This window comes from Sinocyclocheilus anshuiensis, unplaced genomic scaffold (assembly GCF_001515605.1).
Source record: "Sinocyclocheilus anshuiensis isolate Anshui unplaced genomic scaffold, SAMN03320099.WGS_v1.1 scaffold348, whole genome shotgun sequence".
NCBI lineage: Eukaryota > Metazoa > Chordata > Actinopteri > Cypriniformes > Cyprinidae > Sinocyclocheilus > Sinocyclocheilus anshuiensis.
In genome coordinates, this window is record NW_015555762.1 from 1698117 (window position 1) to 1719471 (window position 21355).

Genomic DNA, 21355 nt, shown 5'->3' on the forward strand with positions numbered 1-21355 from the left:
TTCTAAGTGATCTTTGTTGATACATTTGAATGGATCATTTCAGTTCTGTTATTATATTGAGCACAAAATGTCATGGTTGATTATTCTGGCTTCTTTCCGCAGGCAGACGGTGTCACAGATCTTGTAATGGACGTTGCTGGGGTCACCAGGAAGACCAGTGCCAAAGCTGTGAGTTTTAATTCATCTTTCTACATATACAGTATACCACTTTATTAACTTTATTATTGTCTATTCCAGTTTTAAGCTCTGTAATAGCCCTTCATCTTAGATGTTCTTCTTAAAATGTAAAAAGTTAATTTAGGGCAAATACAATGAAATGTATCATAATAAGTCCATATGAATGCATTGTAAATATACAGTGGCTTTGTGTGTCAAACAGACTCAAATATAAGTCACCCTTTTTTGTTGAACTATCTAGAACAAACAATTGAGATCACACTTACATTTTTTCTTGATCAAAGTATCATTAAAATAACATTTTGAACATTAAGAAGCACTTTTGAATGCTACATGTATAGTATGCTTATTTGATAGTTGTTCCAGACAGATTTTCATATTTGATTGTCTGCGGCAACAGAATGTGCTTTCTGTCGCATATGTAATCAGAGTTTCATCAGAAGTAAACAGACATTTATTCTTTTTGCTTTCTTTTTCTTTGTTTCTCAATGTGCTTCTGAAGTTAGGGATTTTCATTTCTGACACTATTTCTAATAAAAGGCAAAAGTCTGCTGTCTGGTATTGTCAGTTTGAGCCTCTGGGCCGGTAGCTGTGATAATTAACTGGTAGGAGGGTTGTTAGAGTATCTCTACTGTCTGTAACTTGCTTGTTATACAGCCCATAGTGTGGGTGGTAATTAGAGCAAAATAAGAGAGTGAAAGAAAGAAGGACAGAAAGAGACAGTGATCATAATATCTTCATGAGCTCTGGCCGTCAGAGCGATGCACTTTAACTCCATGAGACATTTGAGACCGCTGGAGACGGCATTAATTATTTCAAGTCATGGACTGTCTGATGAGACAGAGTGACAAACTTGTTATTTGACAGTGTCTGTTTTGGTTTTGCACACTGCTTCACTTAACTAATTTAGCTGTTGAAAAGAGTAAATTTGTATGCAGGCTGAATAGCCGTATATCAACCAAACATCTAACTCAAGCATGACATTATCTTCTAGATAGTTAGTTAATTGCAGATATTTGGCAGATATCATGTCCGCCTTGCCGAATTGTGTCAGTTCCAACATCTACAAAGATTTATTTATTTATTTATTTGTATTTATTTTTAATTAATGAATTAATTAATTAATGAATTCATTCATTCATTCATTCATTTATTTATTTATTAAGTTATTAATTAATTAATTGATTTATTAATTAAGTTATTAATTAATAAATTTATTTATTTATTAATTTATTAATTTATAAAAAAAATAATTAATTTATTTATTTATTGCAATGGATAATGCACATTTGTTTATTTATTTATTTCAATATATTTTTCAAATATTTTCAGGAATGTATTTGTCAAATATATTTAATTTTCATTTGTGTATGTGTGTGGGGGGGGTGGGGTTGGATTAAAATAAATCATTATTTTGTATGTTGAATCAGTAATTGCCATTATTTGAATGAATGAAGACAAATAAAGAATTTGCCCACCATAGTAGCACATACAGTATTTATTGGTACTTGGTATAGAATGTTATTTTTTTTCTGTGAATAAACTTTTTTTTTTTCTTTCTTTCTTTCTCTCTCCATCTATATTCATAATCATACAGTGACAAAGACGGTGTGTGCAGAGCAGTGTGATGGACGCTGTTTTGGTCCGTACGTCAGTAACTGCTGTCACCGTGAATGTGCAGGAGGCTGTTTCGGACCCAAAGACACAGACTGCTTCGTATGTCAACATCTTCCTGTATTTATACCTCATTCTGCATGATTTTAAAGTGTACTAGAGGTATTGACAAATGCCTGCTCACTTCATTTTTAAAGTACTTTCATGGTGATGTTGTGCTGTTATGTGTGTTGAAAACACTTAAAGCTCTGCAGAGGCGTTTCTCCATTATAGTCGTGTTGTTGATCGACCACATAATTACATGACTGTTTTTTGTTCTCAGGCTTGTACCAACTTTAATGACAGCGGGGCCTGTGTGACACAATGTCCTCAGCCATTCGTCTACAATCCAACAACCTTCCAACTCGAGCACAATCCCAATGCCAAATACACCTATGGAGCTTTCTGTGTCAAGAAATGTCCACGTAAGTAAGGTTTCTTGGAGAACAATATTACTAATTTAACAAACAATCACTTTCTCATGGTCACTACTCTTTAAAAAAAAAAAAAAAAGGATTGTTAGCCTCAAATTCCAATTTGAGAAATGTTCTTTCCCCACCTCAGACTATCATTGCACAGCTAATACTCAAATATTCTGCTGTCTGGATCTCAGATAACTTTGTGGTGGATCACAACTCTTGTGTCAGAGCCTGTCCGAGCAACAAGATGGAGGTGGAGGAAAATCACACCAAGATGTGCATCCCATGCACTGACATCTGTCCGAAAGGTCAGTGATATTCGCAAAGGTTGTTTAGTTCTCTTATTGACTTGACTAGTGGGATGATGATACATAGATCCAGAAAGTCCCTTTAAGTTCACTTGGCAACCATGCAGGTAATGGTACATTTTCCTTCTTTAGTGTAAATAATACTTCAATATAATTCAGGATTTTTAATGCTGTTGAAAGAAGTATGTTATACTCACCAAGGCTGCATTTATTTGATAAAAAAATGCAGTAAAAGTGTAATATTGTCAATTATTATTACAATTTAAAAATACTGTTTTCTATTTTTATATGTTTAAAAATGTAATTTATTCCTGTGATGCAAAGCTGATTTTTCAGCATCATTACTCCAGTTTTCAGTGTCACATGATCCTTTAGAAATAATTATAATATGCTGATTTGATGATCAACAAACATCACAGAATCGCTGCTTCATATTTTTGTGAAAACTACTTTTTTTTTTTTTTTTAGGATTCTTTTATGAATAGAAAGTTCAGCAGTTATTTGAAATAGAAAACATTTGTAACATTATAATTGTCTTTACTGTTACTTCTGATTAACTTAATGCATCCTTGCTGAATATAAAAGGATTGATTGATTGATTGATTTTTATTTTTAAAGGATATATACTGTATAAAAGGAAATGAAATGTGTATTTTTCAGGCTAATCCAGCTAATGCATATTCACATTTGAGAGTAAACAAAGATGATCAAAAAAGCAGTTGACTATTTAACTAAAAGTCAGGACTTGTATTCCTACATCCACCAAATTAAGCATTATGCTTTCTCCCATTAATTTTCCTTTCATTAGTTCCATCTACCCTTCTTAGACTGTCTCTGAAATGAAAAGACCAGCATATTTTGTGTTTTGGATGCTGGTGTTCTGGTGTCTCAAACAGACTTCTTAACCATGTTAACCAACAAGAGACTACCTTGATCATCCAGAAATACCATTCTAGTCTTTATTAATAAACCAGCACTAACCAGCCATGAGAAATTCTTGCTAGTTCCAGATAGTCTAAAAAGCAGAGGAATCGTATACCTGCAGTGCATGTAAAACTGTAAAGTATGTAAAGAGTAAACACATTATTGGTCTCCTCTGTCATGATTGCAACAAAAGTTTGTTGTTTTTCAATAGAGATTAATGAGGGATGACCACAAAATAAGCAGAAGTGATAATGGGCCCAGGCACCAAACTGGGTCATATTAGTCAATCTCAATATGACTCACATTTGATCATAATTAGGCTCATAATGAGGGGGAAATTGACTCGCTTGATGTTTGAATAACTCTTTTTCTTCAGTTAAATATGATCAAGCCAGTTTTTCAGCTCATTTTACAATGTATGTCAACATGTCTTTGAGAATCTGTTAAAGGGGACATCGGATGAAATTGTCAAATTTTTAGCTTTTTTTTTTTTTTTTGCATTTAGTCTCTGACGTGTCTGCCAGCTTAGAAAAGCTGAAAAGAAAACACGCAGCAAATTTGTTATGGGTTGTTTGAGTCTGAAACTGCTGTTTCAATTTGTAGCCGGTTTCTACGTAGATAGCTAGCTATTTGAATAAGACCACTTTCGAGCCATATATGGAGTCTGAGGCAGAAATTCATCCGTCTTGTTTTTTTTTTTTTATTATGTCTGTTTTGTTTTATTATTTATTTGTTTTTGTTTCCAATTTAGTTGTAATACTTCAACTTCAACTTTAGTTAATTTCCAAGGCAACATTTTTTCTTCTAATATTTATCTTTGATTTTATTTCAGTTTTATTTCAATTAATGGAAATTAGTATTAGTTTTCAGTTTTAGTCAACATTAACAACACCTGAGAATAACCTTTCAGAATTATTAAACGAAGTTTTTGACCTCAGTTTTGTTGTATAAATGATAAATGTTGATAGATTGGTTGTTTGTGGTGTTCAGTGTGTGATGGTATAGGTACCGGCAGTCTTCAAATGGCTCAAACTGTAGATTCCAGCAACATTGAGAAGTTTGTCAATTGCACCAAAATCAATGGCAACCTCATCTTCCTCATCACAGGCATTAAAGGGTGAGTCCAGTTTATTTATCTGTTTGTGGCCTATATATCCTTAAAGCTTTGTCTAGCATATATATCCCATACATGGTCTAACATATATAACCCTTTTTCTGGTTTGTTCTGTGTTTTATTTATAACAGGGACATGTTTCATGGCATAAAAGCTCTGGACCCTGATCGGCTAAATGTATTACGCACCGTCAGAGAGATCACAGGTGAGCATATCCATCACATGACAGCCCATTAAACCTGTGTAGCCTTGCATAAAACCATCAACTTTCTTTATTTCTTCATACATTAACTTTTATCCTTTGAGTTGGGAAATATTCTATGTCACAAAACCTTATGTTTATGCGGTACACAATATTTATTTGTTTATAAAGCCTCAAAGGAATGAACTATGACTCATGTTAAAAGCCTTTTCTCACTTTCAACTTATTCTTATGATTGTGCCAAATAGCTAACGGAGTGAAGCAGCAAAGCAACGTTTTCAAAATGAAACTCTGAAACTGCTCTCTTGTGCGCCATTGGTGTGCCCTCAGTTTAGACACATTTCACCCAATACAAGACAACAAACTGGTAATTAAAACAATGTGCATCTGAAGAAATGATACTTTGTGGTAATGGAACTCGTTCTTTTAATTAGCGCAATCATTTCCCTTAATATACGTTCATTTCAATGTAATGGGGTCGTTTTATACTGTCTGACAGGCTGTAAATAATATTGCACTCACTGGACCTGTGGCGATACCCCGAGCCGATGTCTGCTGTCAAACTTGTTTGTTTATTTGTTTTATTCTCAGGGTATTTAAAAGCATGGATATTTTTTATTTGTTCTGTGTTTTCATAGGTTTCTTGAACATTCAGTCTTGGCCGGAAAACATGACAGATCTTGGCGTTTTCTCGAACCTTGCCACCATTGGAGGACGCTCTCTTTATAGGTAAATTATCACAAAATTGTAGTTGAAAGTCATCATCATCATCATCATCATCACCAGATTCACAACAGTTGTGTGCATTCAATCATTTGTTCATACCTTTGGTTTTAATGTTGATAAATCCTAATAAGGAGTTACAAATTAGCATGATGTTTATGATTGTACACAACTGATAGCTATTGAAAATAGTCAATTAAAATATCGCCCCACTTTATATTAAGTGGCCTTAACTACTATGTACTTACATTTATATTAATCATTTAATACAATGCACTTATTGTGTACATACATGTTTTCACATTGTACTTATATTTTAAAAATACCTGTATGTAATTACATATGTAATTAATTTCTCTAATTCCATTTATAATTACACTGTTGACCCATCACTTACACCTTAACCCACCCTTAAACCTACCCATACCACCAAACCTGTCCCTAACCTTACCTGTATCCCACTTCAATAGCAGCAAAAGTGTTTTGCAATACAATATGAACACAGTAAGTCCATGAACTTATTTTTTGATGTAGGTACATAGTAGTTAAGACCACTTAATATAAAGTGGGACCAATAATATTATTTAATAAATGTTCAAAATATTTTGTTTCACTGTGATTGTTTATAAAAAGTATTATTATTATTATTATTATTATTGTTGTTGTTGTTGTTGTTTTAATCATTTCAGTGAATTAAATTAGCTATTATTATTATTGCTATAATTGCTGATGTTGTTGTATTTGTATGATATTTTGTAATTAAATTTGATATTATTAGTATCATCATCATCATCATTTTAATGAATTACATTTTAAATGATTATTAATTAAATTATGTACTACTACTACTACTATTTTAATAATTTTAATTAAATTAGCTAATATTAACAACAACAACAACAGTAACAATAATGACAATAATGACAATAATGACGATGATGATGATGATGATGATAATAATAATAATAAATAATAATAATAATAATAAAAAGTGTTTACTATATTTAATTAAATGTTAGAAAATTCTTTCAGAACATTGTGTCACAGTTATGTGGCTGAACTATAGGTGGATTGATGATACCCATGAGTAAAGCCTGTTTCCTTCATCCAACTCACAAAACTATGTCCAAAACTCACTGCTGGACTAGTTTAGTGAAATCTAATAGGCCTTTGTACTTTCAGAGGATTGGCAAATGTGTGTTGTTGTCCCAAGTGTACTTTCCCTGTCCAATTTTGGGTTGAATCTTTTCACAGATTTGCTCATACTTTAAATTATTTAAATATTCTTGTAGTAATATATTCAGAAATGTCCTCATTAACTACTTCTAAGAATTCCCTCGTTTCATATTAGATCCAAGTGAAAAATGTTCACTCCCTGCGGATGTGACACTCAAAATAGTTCTTGTAGCATTGTTGCCATTTATCAGAGACATCTTCAATTATATCCTGCATTAATGTGAAGAAAAGTGAAGCTGAATTAGCTGTCTGCGTCTTTGTTTCCTCAGTGGTATTTCTCTGCTGATCCTGAAGCAGCGCTGGATCTTTTCGCTCAAGTTCCAGTCTCTGAAAGAGATCAGTGCCGGTAACGTCTACATGACCAACAACAGCCAGCTCTGCTTCTACAACACAGTGAACTGGACCAGTCTGTTCCGCACCAGCACCCAGAGAGCTCTGATCAAGAACAACAGGGACCCCAGAGAGTGTAGTGAGTGTCGTTCAATCTCAGCTCTCATATACACCTCCATCTGTTCAGTAACTGTGATTTCCTCTAAATAAGATGTCATGTTTGAAGCAAGAATAAAAAACTTGGCATCCTATAGTGATACATTTGCTTGAAAAGCTTCCATATCAGACTTGCGAGTCTCTAAATAGCCTTTAATTAGACTGAAAATTGAGGATCAGATTCTGTAATTTAGTTACTAGAAGTACAACAAATTTAATTGCATATTATGATGTCTTATTAAATTTGTTATTGATATAAGGGAACAGAAAATCATACACTTGTAGTTCTGCTCAAGCCACAAGGAAATACAATATTACTTTATATTGTTATTAATTATTGCCATGTTGTTTTATTTTTCCCCCGTGTGCTTGTAATTTTAGTCAAGTGTTTTTGCTCCAAAAATGAAGTTTAATTTGACATGACCATTATAAAACAGGTGGTTTTGCTATTGTAACTCATTATGTTATAGTATATTTATTAGAGTTAAGCTAATAGCATCATATATAGTTTAATAGATTGTTTTAATGTATTACAACTTATTTAATATTGAATTTGGTTGAATATTGACTTTACATAAATGTGTTATGTGAGTGATCATACAGTATGTACATTCTTTAGATAAGACTTATATGTACCACATACAGTATAGTAAATGTAATGGATATACACTATACGGTTTTGGATCAGTAAACATTTTTTGAAGGAATTAATACTCCTCAAGGATGCATTATATTGATCAGAAATGACAGTAAAGACATTTGTAATGTTACAAAACATTTCTATTTCAAATGCTGTTCTTTTGAACTTTTTTATTAATAAAAAAAAAAAGCCGAATAACCGTTTAATAATAAGAAGAAATGTTTCTTGAGCAGCAAATCAGAAGGATCATGTGACACTGACGACTGGAGTAATTATGCTGAAAATTCAGCTTTGCCATCACAAGAATAAATTATATTTTAAAATGCATTAAATGGAAAACAGTTATTTTAAATTGTAATACTTTTTCACAATATTACAGTATTTTTCATCAAGTAAATGCAGCATTGATAAGCGTAAGAAAAAAAAACTCAATATTTTCACTACTGTAGTACAAAAATGTGCCTTTTTATCATATACAGACCCATGAAGTTTGAATATTTGGACAAATGTCTATGCCACAAATTAAGTCTATCTTTGAAAATAGCCTAAAACTGGAATTAGGCCACTGAAGTAAGATGCAAATTGTGAAAGTTAAACTTGTCGGGCTAATGAAGATGTTAACAGACGGAGAGCCATTTCCAGTGCACACCGCCAAGCTGGATGTAATTAGTGTGATAATAAGTCTGTAACGTGAGGGATCAATGGCTCTGTTAGCCGACTCATTCATTAGCCTCTTTTCCACATCATCGATCAAAGCAGACTGAACTACACAACTGACCAACAGCCCAGACAGATGCCCACAGTGTGTTTATCCATGAAGAACAATGCTTTTGCAAACCCTATTGAGGAGCAAGGGTCTATGTCTTATGTGGCTGGGGAATTTGAAATGTAGACTGTATATAAAGTACAGTGACACTGTCACACAAGTACCAACAAAATTATAAACGTATTAGGCTGAACATTGATACGATATTTCATCATTTAAAGACTATTGACATGGCATTTAAACGATCCCCCTTCAGTGATTCAAAGTAGAGCACATTTATTTATGCACAAATTAAAACATTTTTTTCATGCAGTTTGAATACAAATATATTATATATATTATTTTTAATATAACAATATAATTAAATATAATTATATTTTTGAATGGTAACTTTTGAACATTAATGATCGATTGATTGATTGATTGATTGATTGATTGATTGATGTGGTCCCTGCTCTCTAAATATCAGCTTGAAACATTTCACTTTAATAAATACACTATTTACTTCTTACAAAAACATTACCTGTCAATAATTAATGGTTTTAATTAGTAGTAATAGAAATAAAGTAATAGCTATTGTAACTAATAGCTAAAAATAGTACCCTTTTAAAGCATGTCAAGAAACCTGACAAGCTTTCTGAAGGTAATTTGAGTAATAAATATTTAATGAATATCATCAATTCATAGCCATATTTGTAGGTTGGAGACATCTAAGTTCCAAATGAATGAACTGATTGCAGTGTTTTCTTTGTTTCTGTTCATGTGCATCTGTGTATTTTTTCCAGCTAAAGAGCAGATGGTTTGTGATCCGTTGTGTTCGGAGGAAGGATGCTGGGGTCCTGGTCCAGACCAGTGTCTCTCGTGCAAATACTTCAGCCGAGGAAAGACATGTGTCAAGTCCTGCAACTTATATTATGGGTGAGTGCTGTATGTGTGCAAACAAATCATTTGTGCTATCACTATGCTCATGTATAGAACTTGTTTTTTCTTCAAAGTTTTATTTAAAATAAATAAATAAACGAATGAATGAATGAATAAATAAATAAATAAAATCTTATACTACTTTAGCTTGCTGTTGCCTTAATATCAATGTGTTTTTCAAATGCAGATTTGTTCAGACGGGCCGCTGGCTCCAAAGATATATCTGCAGTATGACTATCATGATCAGTCTATCAAGATCAAGGGATCAAAATGCTTTTAATGCTATTTATAACTCAGAGGAATAGACAGACTCCCTTGCTTTTCTGGCAGGCTGAAAAAAAAAATAACATGGAGACATGGAAACAGGCTTTGAAAAGAACAGGCAAAATGTCCAATGCTAGGCTTTTGTTTGCAAATGTGTTTGTGGCATTCAAGATTGAGTTAAGATTTTAAGAAATACTTGTGTGGTGAAAATATAGCTTGTATTCATCGTGCGTTTTAATTATACATAACCTCTAATGTCAGCTCTAACATTTTTAATAAAAGAAAAATGTTCTCTAAATAAATACAAAAATGAAATGGTAATCATTTTAATTCAGGATTACAAAGAGCAAAACATTAGAGCAAAACATTTCTGATCTTATGTATACAGTTAGGGAACCATGCATTTTTTAATTTTTATTTTTTTTCCCTTTTTGAGTCCTCATACCGTTGGCACTCATTCATTAGAGGTTTGATTTCGTTACATACTGCTTTCAGGACTTCATCGATAAGCTTTCGTTCTTTGCTCATTGGAAACTCTTTTCGAATACTCTCAATGAAACTATCGACAGCAGAAACAAATGAGAGTAGTTATTGACAGCTCCTTAATCTGTTTCCACTTGTATTGCTTTTCTTATAAGTCTGTTTAATTAATTGACCTAGATTTGGATTTAAGCAGCCCCTGGTCACTGAGTATAAAGGCCTTCAATGTCATGCAAACCGTGCATATTTGTCAAACAGTGCATTTTGCTATATGTTTTTGTAGAATGTACTACAGTATACAATAGTTGGATCATAACACATTGTTCTCTATCTGTTCTAGGGATGTTCGAGAGTACACCAATGGCTCAGTTTGTGTTGAGTGTGACAGCCAGTGTGAAAAAGCCGGAGAGAAAAGTTTGACCTGCCATGGTCCGGTACGAGCCTAAAAGCCATCTGAGACTATATTAGTTACTGGATTTTGTTTTTGCTTTAATTAAAACTTGACAACCTTGACATCAAACAACAGAAAAAGCGTCCTCATCTCATCATAGCTCCAGTCTGCATATAGTGTGAAACAGAGTGGTATTGATTAGAAACAAATTATGCTATCCACTTGCAGTCTCAAAATTAAATCCTGTCTGTAGCCTCATTCAGAATGTATCGTCAGACCGTATTAGATGATGCAAGGCTTGCCTAACCATGCCGTATGATGCAGTTGCATATTATTGATGCAACGAGGTTGTTTATTAGTGGTGCTTGCCTTTAATATATATGTTATACTTTGGGACAAATCCCTTTACACAAAGAATTAAACTGTGGTGCATAACATGCCCCAAATGTCCTGCATCTGTGGTATTAATATCTAAATTATATGAATGTTACTTTATTTTATTTGATTTTATTTGTTTTATAGAGAAGTGTTTTTACTTGCCTTACCAGATGGACTTATGATTTTTGTTTGTTGGACAGTAAAACAGGTGAAATGACATAGATTTACACTGCCGTTCAAAAGTTTAGGGACAGAATGTTTTTTGTTTGTTTGGTTTTTGTTTTTTTTTTGCTGCTAAATTTTAAGATATATATTTATTTATTCTGCAAGGAGGCATAAACAACTTTTACATGTTACAAAATATTTTTATTTGAGTACTTTGTATTCATCCAAAAAAAAAGCATTAAAACATATATAATTTCCACAAAAATATTATGCAGAACAACTGTTTTCAATATAATACGAAATAATAAGGTAATAAGATTTATTTATTTATTTATAAACAAAAAAAAAAAAGGAAGCATATTAGAATGATTTCTGAAGGATCATGTACCACTAAAGACTGGAGTAATGATACTGAAAATTCAGCTTTGTCATCACAGGAATAAATTACATTTTAAAATATATTAAAGTAAAAAACAGTTATTTGAAATTGTATCAACAGTTCAAAAAAAGAAAAAAAAAATATATATATATTTTTTTTAATATAAATTTTACTGTATTTTTGATCAAATAAATGCAGACTTGGTGAGCATAAGAGACAAAAAAACATAAAAAAATCATAGTAACCCCAAACCTTTGAACGGCAATGCACAGTGGGAAAAAAAGGATCTGAGTATCTAAAGACCTGAAAGTCCTTTAGAACTTCAAAAGATTTTGTTTTTGTGGTTGAATGAGTTAGGAAAAGTCAAAATGATATTACACGACTGTGTTTGTTTCATTAAATGTTTCCTTTCCCCTTTTAAAACAATGCTTCAGTCTCTTAAGACACTTTTCATTTCCTAATCTTACATCTTTCTCTCGTCTCCCATTACAGGGTCCAGATCACTGTGTGAAGTGCTTGCATCTCAAAGATGGACCCAACTGTGTGGAGAAATGCCCTGATGGTCTGCAGGGAGCAAATAGCTTCATCTTCAAATATGCTGAGACCAACAATGAGTGCCATCCCTGCCACCCCAACTGCACCCAGGGGTACGACTGTTTGCTTGTGTTTGCACTTAAATCTATTTGTAAGCTTCTTTCCTTCCTTTAACTGCATCAAGCACAATATGCCCAGAGCACTAACCTAATTGCCCATGTGGGTAATGCCGTCGTGGTTACCGCATTCAGTTAGACGCATGGGCCTGGGGGATTTGAGAGCAGAAAAAAACAGTTTCCTGAATTCCTAGATGAGTGGTTCACAACTGGTTTTGCTGGAAACTGGAAATTTATAGGAGTTACATGAATAGCCTGAACCCAATAATATGCAAAATTATTAACATGTATTTAGTGTTTAATTTGTAATAGTCACGTTAAGTGTTCCATGCCCTTATTGGCTGATAATTCTCTGCTCAAAACTTTTATTTTATTATTTTTTATTTTATTTTATTTTTAACCTGGATTGGTGAATCTCACAAAAACATGTCCAGGTCACATGTCAAATCAAAGGAAAATATAAGAAATTATATTTTGCATGATGAAAATAAAGGCTATTTTTTTATTGTAACATTTTCATGATAGTTAAGCACATTTGATCTTACATTAACATAACTGTAATGTATCATATATTAGTTAGATTATCATTGTTATTTAAAAATTTTTTTGCCTACTCATTTTGTTCTTTTTTATCTGCATACATTTAGGACAGTATTAGAAATGGCACCATGGTGAATAGTACTTGAATAATACTGGTAAAATCGACCAGTCTGTTGCAATGCAACTCAAGTATATTAATTATAAATTGTTATATCATTTTCTGTGTTGCAGTTGTACTGGACCCAGAGTACAAGATTGCATTGGCATGTTGGACAGGTAAGATATTTCACAAGTGCAGCTTTGACCAAGGACAAATTACAATAAAAAAGCAAATACAAATATTTGATGCACAGAAATAATATTTGAAAAAATATTAAATTAAATTAAATTGTTTTTTTTTTGTTTTTTTTTTAATAAATTAAAATAATGCACTAATAAAATAAAAATCGTAGGGAGGGGTTTGTGCTTAACTGGTTTACGGAAAAAGCAACTTGTTTATTGTCCTATGATCTTTCAGGACTCCTCTGATTGTAGCTGGGTTAATTGGGGGTCTCTTTGTGATGGTCATCATAGCTCTGGGTGTGGCCGTTTACATCCGTCGAAAGAGCATTAAGAAAAAGAGAGCTTTACGTCGTTTCCTGGAGACTGAGGTGAGAGTGACCTGTTCTCATATAAGTTTGCTTAAAGGGGTCATATGATGTTGCTAAAAAGAACATTATTTTGTGTATTTGGTGTAATGAAATGTGTTTATGCAGTTTAAGTTTCAAAAAACACATTATTTTCCACATACTGCACATTATTGATTCTCCTCTATGCCCCGCCTTTCTGAAACGCGTCGATTTTTACAAAGCTCATTGGTCTGAAAAGCAAGGTGTGCTGTGATTGACCAGCTATCCAGTGCGTTATGATTGGCCGAATACCTCAAGCGTGTGACGGAAATGTTACGCCCCTACCATACTGTGATGATGCCCTGTCAGGCCGGAGCGATGATTCAAAAACATGAAAACCCATTATAAACAAGGCATTCGTTGCATCCAGTGGGGACATAATTATGGATTATAATGACTTATACTGTCTTTTTACGCATTGCGTTGCATCACGCCGCGTAAACATAAAACCATGTCTGCATTTGTGATCGGAGAAATGACAAACAACAAGCCCTACTCTACACTGCCCAAAAAACTCGCTTTAAATGTAAAAAATATATAAGATAAAAACTCTTTAAATATGAAAAAAACATACTTACAGTCTGTGAGTCAGAACAGCCGACATTGTAGTCTACTCTACCAGGATCAGGAAACAGTCCTCCATAAAATGTGCTGCACACATCTGAATATTTGGGTTGAACTGTTCTGGAAAAAGAAAAATTTAAATCGCATCATATGACCCCTTTAAATCAGTAAGCACTGACTAGAAGAGAAACATTCCATACATTATGCATCATATCTTGTCTCTTCTGTCTGTCACATTAAATCAAAATCCTTCCCTGTCCACAGCTTTTTCATTCGTTTCGTTTTGTTTCTTGGTGAGCTGCATGCTTAAAAATTCCCCAGCACACAGCCCATAAAGTATTCAGCGGAGGGCCTTCCTTAAATTCATGGCAGGTTTGTTGGGTTAATGCACAGCCCTGTTGCCCTGACTGACTGTGCAGCCTATTAAAAAACATGGCCTGTCTATGCTGGTTTGGATAATTTTCAGGTGGAGCATCAGTGTTATAGACAGCTGTCAGCCTGAGAAGATGCCCTGTATCCAAAAGCTGACAGAGACACTCACGCACTAGAATCCTGAAATCCGTTTTAGCAAACCTGAGGCCTCTGTTCAAGTAGAAAGTGGTGTGTTTCTGCCAAGAAGAAGATAAGGCAAGGTCTAGACCACCCAGTGTCTAAAAAAAAAAAAAAAAAAACATGCATCTGTCGAATGTTTGCTGATTTCCTCTGAAAATGTTAAAATAGATGTTGTTTTAAAAATATAGCTACAGATCAGTTTTCCACTAAAGAATTAATAAAAGGTGCACAACAAAATAAAATCTGCACATTTCTGCTTTAAACTCTTTTGAATTCCTCTCCCTATGCACTTCCATTGTATGTGCATTACTCTTTTGTTGCTTAAATGGAGGGAAGTGTTGAAATTCTGTTGATAAAGTTATGTTGAACCTGAAACATTCCTTTACTTCAGCTAAAATGAAAGCTTTTTTAGCTATATTAATGTGCTCATATACTGTACTTTTACAGTGGGAAAAATAAATCAGTTGTTTTGTTTGACAGATGTTTCTCTTTCAGCATCACATATCTGGACAGCTCCCTCTAACGCTCAGTCTGAATGCTGGGTTTCAGCACCACAGAGATGGACAGCTCCACATTGTGTGTTCAGTCTGTACTTTCATAAAACAAAGTGGCAGCCCTCCAGTCTGTGCTGTGATTGGTCACATAAAGTAACAGTTAGCCCCTGAATAATGGATAACCAAATTTACACATTTATAGATTGTTAAAATGTCACTATAAAAATGTATTTTCCATTACCTAAGATTGAAAGTGCTGAGTGGACTGTTTGTATAGGGTGTGCTGGGAGATTCCTCCTTCTTTCACATAAATAAGAACAGTGCATCCAGGGACTAAATATCATTATTTTAGCTGCTGTCAAGGGTTTAATTTCTCAATTCAGAAAAACAATAACCAAGTTGTCATTTAGTAAATACTTTTTCAAAGCAATGTATTTGGTGCACTTAACAACAGGGACAATTCCCCTCGAGAAACCTGGTGTTAAAGGAATAGTTCACACCAAATATAATCATTCATTCAACTCCTTAATTGTTCCAAATCCATACAACTTTCTTTGTTTGTGGAACACACAAGTTTAGCAGAATGTTCACACTGCATGTCTTTTATGATTTCACTTTTTTCTTCCTTTATATATATATATATATATATATATGATTTTTTTTTTATGACTTTTATTTTATTTTATTTTATTTTATTTTTTATTCAATTATGGTATAGCTTATGGGTTAAACTTTAATGGCTCCGGAGTCTTTTGGTTTCCAGTAAGATCTTACACCACTATATTAATAATAATTTAGATTTTAATTTCCTAGTGCTCATATAAGCTGAAAAACACTGGCTTTTTCTTATACAGGTCTGAAGTCTGTTTATTATGAACACATGCTACTAAACAAGTCTGCCACACACACATTAAACACAGTGTGTGTGTTTTCTCCAGCTCCAGCCCTAATGAAACTACAAATGCCACTTTATATTTAGCAATTATGTCTCTGTACATCCTTTTCAACCTTACCTCTTCTCTACCCCTCTCATCTTCACTTGGTTCCCTTCACAACTGTTTACTCTTTAAATATCTAGTAACATCTTAATTTTCCCTCCTGAGATCTAATGGCTACTGCATAAACAAACTTAATACCGAAAATATGGTTAAGTGTAACTTCTAAGAGCTTGTTTTGGAGCTCTATGTTTTTGTGCGTTCAGTAGTTGTGACTGATCTAAGACTTGGTTGTTTAAGCAGTTGGTGGAGCCATTGACACCCAGTGGTACAGCACCAAACCAAGCTCAGCTGCGAATATTGAAGGAAACTGAGCTCAAGAGAGTCAAGATTCTGGGAACTGGAGCCTTTGGCATGGTCTATAAGGTAGCACTTCTAAGTTTAATGTGTGTACCTGTCAGAATGTGCTGTTTTATATGATTTGAAGGGTTGTTGACTGATTCTGATGTCTTCTTTATAAGGGAATCTGGGTTCCAGAAGGAGAAACTGTGAAGATTCCTGTGGCTATAAAGATACTCAATGAAAGTACAGGACCTAAAGCCAATGTGGAGTTTATGGATGTGAGTTAACTACTTTGATCTTAATAATACCACTATAAAGGGTTGTTTGAATGTCAATTCATCTATTAAGGTAGACATAAAATCAAACGCTATCCCATTTACTTTCTTTCCTGGTCTTAATATTGCATAATATTGTGCACATTATTCTAATAAAAAGTTTATCCTAGTTAAATAAGAAATGTAGTTTCTTTACATTACCATTCAAAAAGAATATTTTTTGAAAGAAATTAATTATTTTTTTCAGCAAGGAGGCATTAAATTAATATTAATATTACAGAGGATTTGTTTCAAATAAATGCTGTTCTTTTGAACTTTGTATTCATCAAGGAATCCTGAAAATAAGTATCACAGCTTCCACAAATAATGTGGATAATAAATGTTTCTTGTGCACCAAATCAGCATATTAGAATGATTTCTGAAGGATCATGTGACACTGAAGATTGAAAATTCAGCTTTGATCACAGTAATAAATCATATTTAAAAAAATATTAAAATAGAAAAGAGTGAAAGTGATGTGACATGTGGCCAAGTATGGTGACCCATACGTGAAATTAGTGCTCTGCATTTATCCCATCCTAAGTGCACACACACAGCAGTGAACACACACACACTGTGAACACACACCCGGAGCAGTGGGCAGCCATGTATGCTGCGGCGCCCGGGGAGCAGTTGGGGGTTCGGTGCCTTGCTCAAGGGCACCTCAGTCGTGGTATTGAAGGTGGAAGAGAGCGCTGTACATTCACTCCCCCCACTCCTACAATCCCTGCCGGTACGAGACTCGAACCCACAACCTTTGGGTTATGAGTCCAACTCTCTAACCATTAGGCCACGACTTCCCCATAAAGTACGCCCAACGTGGGGCGATGAACCCACGACCCTGAGATTAAGAGTCTCATGCTCTACCGACTGAGCTAGCCGGGCGGAGTTATTTTAAAATGTAATATGTCACAATATTACTTATTGGATTTATTGGATTATTGATTTAATAAATGCAGCTTTTGTGAGCATTAGAGTTTTTTTTTTTTCTTTAATTAATAAAAAAAAATAATAATAATTATATATATATATATATACTATTTCAGAGGCCAAAGTTTTGAACAATGCAACCTTTCTAAACGTATTAGTAATAATAAATAAATGTTAATAAATATAGAAGTGTCAATTAATATTATCGTTATAAAAGTTATGGCAGTAATAATTTAAGTAATTACAGCCCAATTAGAGACATAAAATGAGCTCAAATGTAATTTATTGTCAAGGTAAATGAAGTAAAGAAATGCTATAACAGGAAGGCATGATCTGTGGAGAGAAGAGTCCAATAACAGCAAGAAGTCACATACTATATCACATCTCCTTTTTTCTTGTTGTCACTCTTTTTTCTGTCTCTTTCTTGCTCTCCCGAGATTCAGGGAGAGGTCAGGCTCCTTTAAAAAGCCATCAACATTTGCTGTGGCTGACTGCGATGGCCAGGGAATTCCTTTGTGTGTTCCTTGTGTGTGTGTGTGTGTGTGTGCGTGTGTGTGTGTGTTTGTGTGTTCTGTTATCTGTGCACATACATAAGCAGGCAAGATGATGCAGACCTACTCATGAAAGATCCGTATTCATCCTTGTCTTCGTTGTAACACATAAATATTTATATACTATATGTGCTTTTTTGAAGGCCCTTTTTCCTTTTGAAACATACGGCTAATTGAGTGAGACAGGCCAGCAGTGGCTGGCGAGGTCAGGCTCACTAATGGAGGTTATCTTCGCTGTAGGAGGCAAGAGTACAATAGTATTTGCAGAGAGACTTGTTATGCTTTGTGTATAATTTATGCTTATAGTGCTGTTATTTGCTTGAAATAAAGCTAAAAAAAATTTAAAGGGGTCATATTTTTTTTCTTGAGGTTTCTTGTAATGATAAGTCAAGTTTTTAGGCGTCACGAGTTGTTCTTGACCTTCTCTCTAACCCTTTGAATGAAATGAGCTATTTATTTGCTATTTGGACATGAAGACTTCTATTTAAACTGCCTCTTCACATGTGAAATGAGATACAGCACTATGAACTGAAGATTTGCTGTCAGCTCCAGTCAAGTTTGAACAATCCCGTCCTTAAATAACAGCCTTCTTGCAAAGCTGCATTACATAGACAGGTTCACAAAACACATAATACATTCAAGAATGTCTGTGTTTACATACAGAAAGAACTTTATTTTGATGTATTAGTCTGTTCTGTCTTGGGATCTAGGGGATTGTAAACAGAAGTGACAAAATATCTGTTTATATACATTGCACATTATCCAAGCATTTCAAGTTTTTTTTTTTTTTTTACGCAAAGTTGGATACTTAGAAGATGTGTCTTTAAATGCATGTTTTAAAAGTTAAAACATTTAATTAAAACAGCGTATTAAAAAATGCACACACAAACGTGAGATGCTGCAAAAGACATGAACAAACAGTTAAAGATGTCAGTATAGCACGTTTACATGTTTTCATATTTAATATTAAAAAAATTATTTGTGTGTGTTGTGAAGTATGATTCTAACATTCTTTAAGAGACATTTTGGTTGTTGATGGGAAAACATCTCCAGAGAAATACTTTCATCGTGTGACTTCAACACCCTATTATTATTTTTTTTTCTGTTTTTGTCTTCTAGGAGGCACTGATCATGGCCAGCATGGAGCATCCTCATCTAGTGCGTCTTTTGGGGGTCTGCTTGAGTCCCACTATTCAGCTGGTAACTCAGCTCATGCCCCACGGCTGCCTGCTGGACTACGTACATGAACACCAGGAGAACATCGGCTCCCAGCTGCTTCTCAACTGGTGCGTGCAGATCGCAAAGGTAAGAAGCATTTCACATGTTTGTGCAACCAGTCAGACAGCATCCCTGTAAATACTGCAGAATTTTGACTTTTTACTTGACTCTGATTCTTGATTCTGAAACCATTTCTCCATTTATCTCTGTGTTAGATTGAAAGTAGGCAGAACTGATGAAAGTAATCATAATGTTTACCTTTATGGACAAATATTGCAGTGCAAACATCTGTGACAGTTTTAACTTTGCATCGGCGGTTCTTTGCCTCAACTCCATGCATTAAAATCATTTAATGCACACCTACCTGTGGAATTGCTATTACTTATATGACTCATGCAGTATATTCAGTCTTCTGAAATCATACAATAGATTTTTGTGAGGAAAAGCCCAAAATTTAAGTTGTTATTCACCGAAAATCTTCCCCTTCACTGTAAAGCTCAAATCTTAAGAGTTATTGACTTCAGACATTATTGGTTCTTTTGCCAAATTGCTATCAAATTTTTGGAATTAAACTCAAAAATCTTAATAAAATGACATTTGAATAAGATATCCTATGGCAAAGATCATGCCAATGCCAATGCTGTCATTTCAGATCGCTCAAACAGAGTGTTGTTTTAATAGCACCACAGTATTTTCAAGGTAATATCTGCCTTTGAACACTTGGTATGTACTGCACATCATTCAGCAGTAGGATACAGTATTTTAACATAAACACACAAACACACACACTTCTGCTTGTATTTTCCTTTATTCACTAAGATCATGTTGATGATAAATTAAAAAATAACTTAGTTTACAAATTCTTTTGTTGGTCTGCTGCGTAATATTATATTAAAGGGCATGCTGGGTAAATGAAGGCAACGTGTATTTTAAAGGCTTCCATCAGTCTTCATTTCAGCTTGGAATTGAAAAACTGACCATCTGTGACTTTTTAACTGAGCTATTGGTCACTTTATAGCTTTCTTTTTACACATACTGAAGCAACACTGCCTTATAATTAAGGTGATGAAATTATAAAAATATTTCAATATATGGACATAATGGACTGCAATATTTGGTTCTTAATATAGCACTGAAGAATAGCATGTTCTGCAACATTAGTCCTTAAATACAATTTTATTTATTTATTTTTAAATAATGTATAGCTGGAGAAGTCATGTAAAAGTCATTGGGGATTCTCTGTGTTGTATTTCAGAGCATTCTTGTTTAAGTTACCTCTGTTCCACTGCCGTAGAGCCGGTCATTTAATCTGTCTGCTGTAAATGGATTGGCTGAGTTCAAGAGATGGGTGCTGGTTTGTTGTAACTCAGAGCTTTGGGCTTTATCTTAATGGCACCTATTAATCAGGTTGTAGGTTGAGCAAACCGCTCAACAACCTTGCCTATTCCTGCCCTGGAATTCTGCTGGTGACTCAGACCTGCTGCTAGAGGTTTTCCCGGTCACGCTGTGAAAAGTTAAAATGCTGTTGCTGGCCAAATTCTCATTGAGCTGCCAAACTGCTCCTGCACAAAGTGAAATAATGACCTCGGCATGAGGATGAGATTACAATCATTATTAGATGATGTATTTAAAGCAGGTTACGTGCCTCAGTTCTTAACTGAAATGTTAACCGGTGTGAATCCACATCACATTGGCAGGTTCAATCTTCCAAGCAATAGCAAGTGTAACAAACTAGCTGATGAGACATTTCAGTTGACCAATCAGAAGTGGCGTTAACCCCCTGTGCACTACAGTTATGACAATGGGCAGACCTCCAACACGCAAGCATCTCTCCCAGCATGCTTTGATCACCATCAGCAGCTCAGTACTGCGCCTACAGTTGTTCTTTTATCGTGCAAGAGGGAGTTGCAATAATGCAAATGTTATAATTGATATTTTCCACCCACAGTATTATGGAGCTATTCATAATTT

General features: G+C 34.2%; 1 protein-coding gene across 1 annotated transcript in view; it reads left to right on the forward strand.

Annotated features, from left to right (window-relative positions):
• erbb4a (erb-b2 receptor tyrosine kinase 4a) overlaps positions 1-21355 on the forward strand; it is a 171795-nt gene that overhangs the window by 132271 nt on the left and 18169 nt on the right. The window contains exons 5-20 of the mRNA XM_016467875.1: positions 103-168; positions 1775-1893; positions 2114-2255; positions 2444-2557; positions 4472-4598; positions 4727-4800; positions 5436-5526; positions 7026-7225; positions 9434-9566; positions 10654-10747; positions 12119-12273; positions 13048-13092; positions 13334-13466; positions 16333-16455; positions 16551-16649; positions 19286-19471. Coding sequence (XP_016323361.1) covers positions 103-168; positions 1775-1893; positions 2114-2255; positions 2444-2557; positions 4472-4598; positions 4727-4800; positions 5436-5526; positions 7026-7225; positions 9434-9566; positions 10654-10747; positions 12119-12273; positions 13048-13092; positions 13334-13466; positions 16333-16455; positions 16551-16649; positions 19286-19471 — 1901 coding nt within the window. The remainder of the gene's footprint in view (positions 1-102; positions 169-1774; positions 1894-2113; positions 2256-2443; positions 2558-4471; positions 4599-4726; positions 4801-5435; positions 5527-7025; positions 7226-9433; positions 9567-10653; positions 10748-12118; positions 12274-13047; positions 13093-13333; positions 13467-16332; positions 16456-16550; positions 16650-19285; positions 19472-21355) is intronic.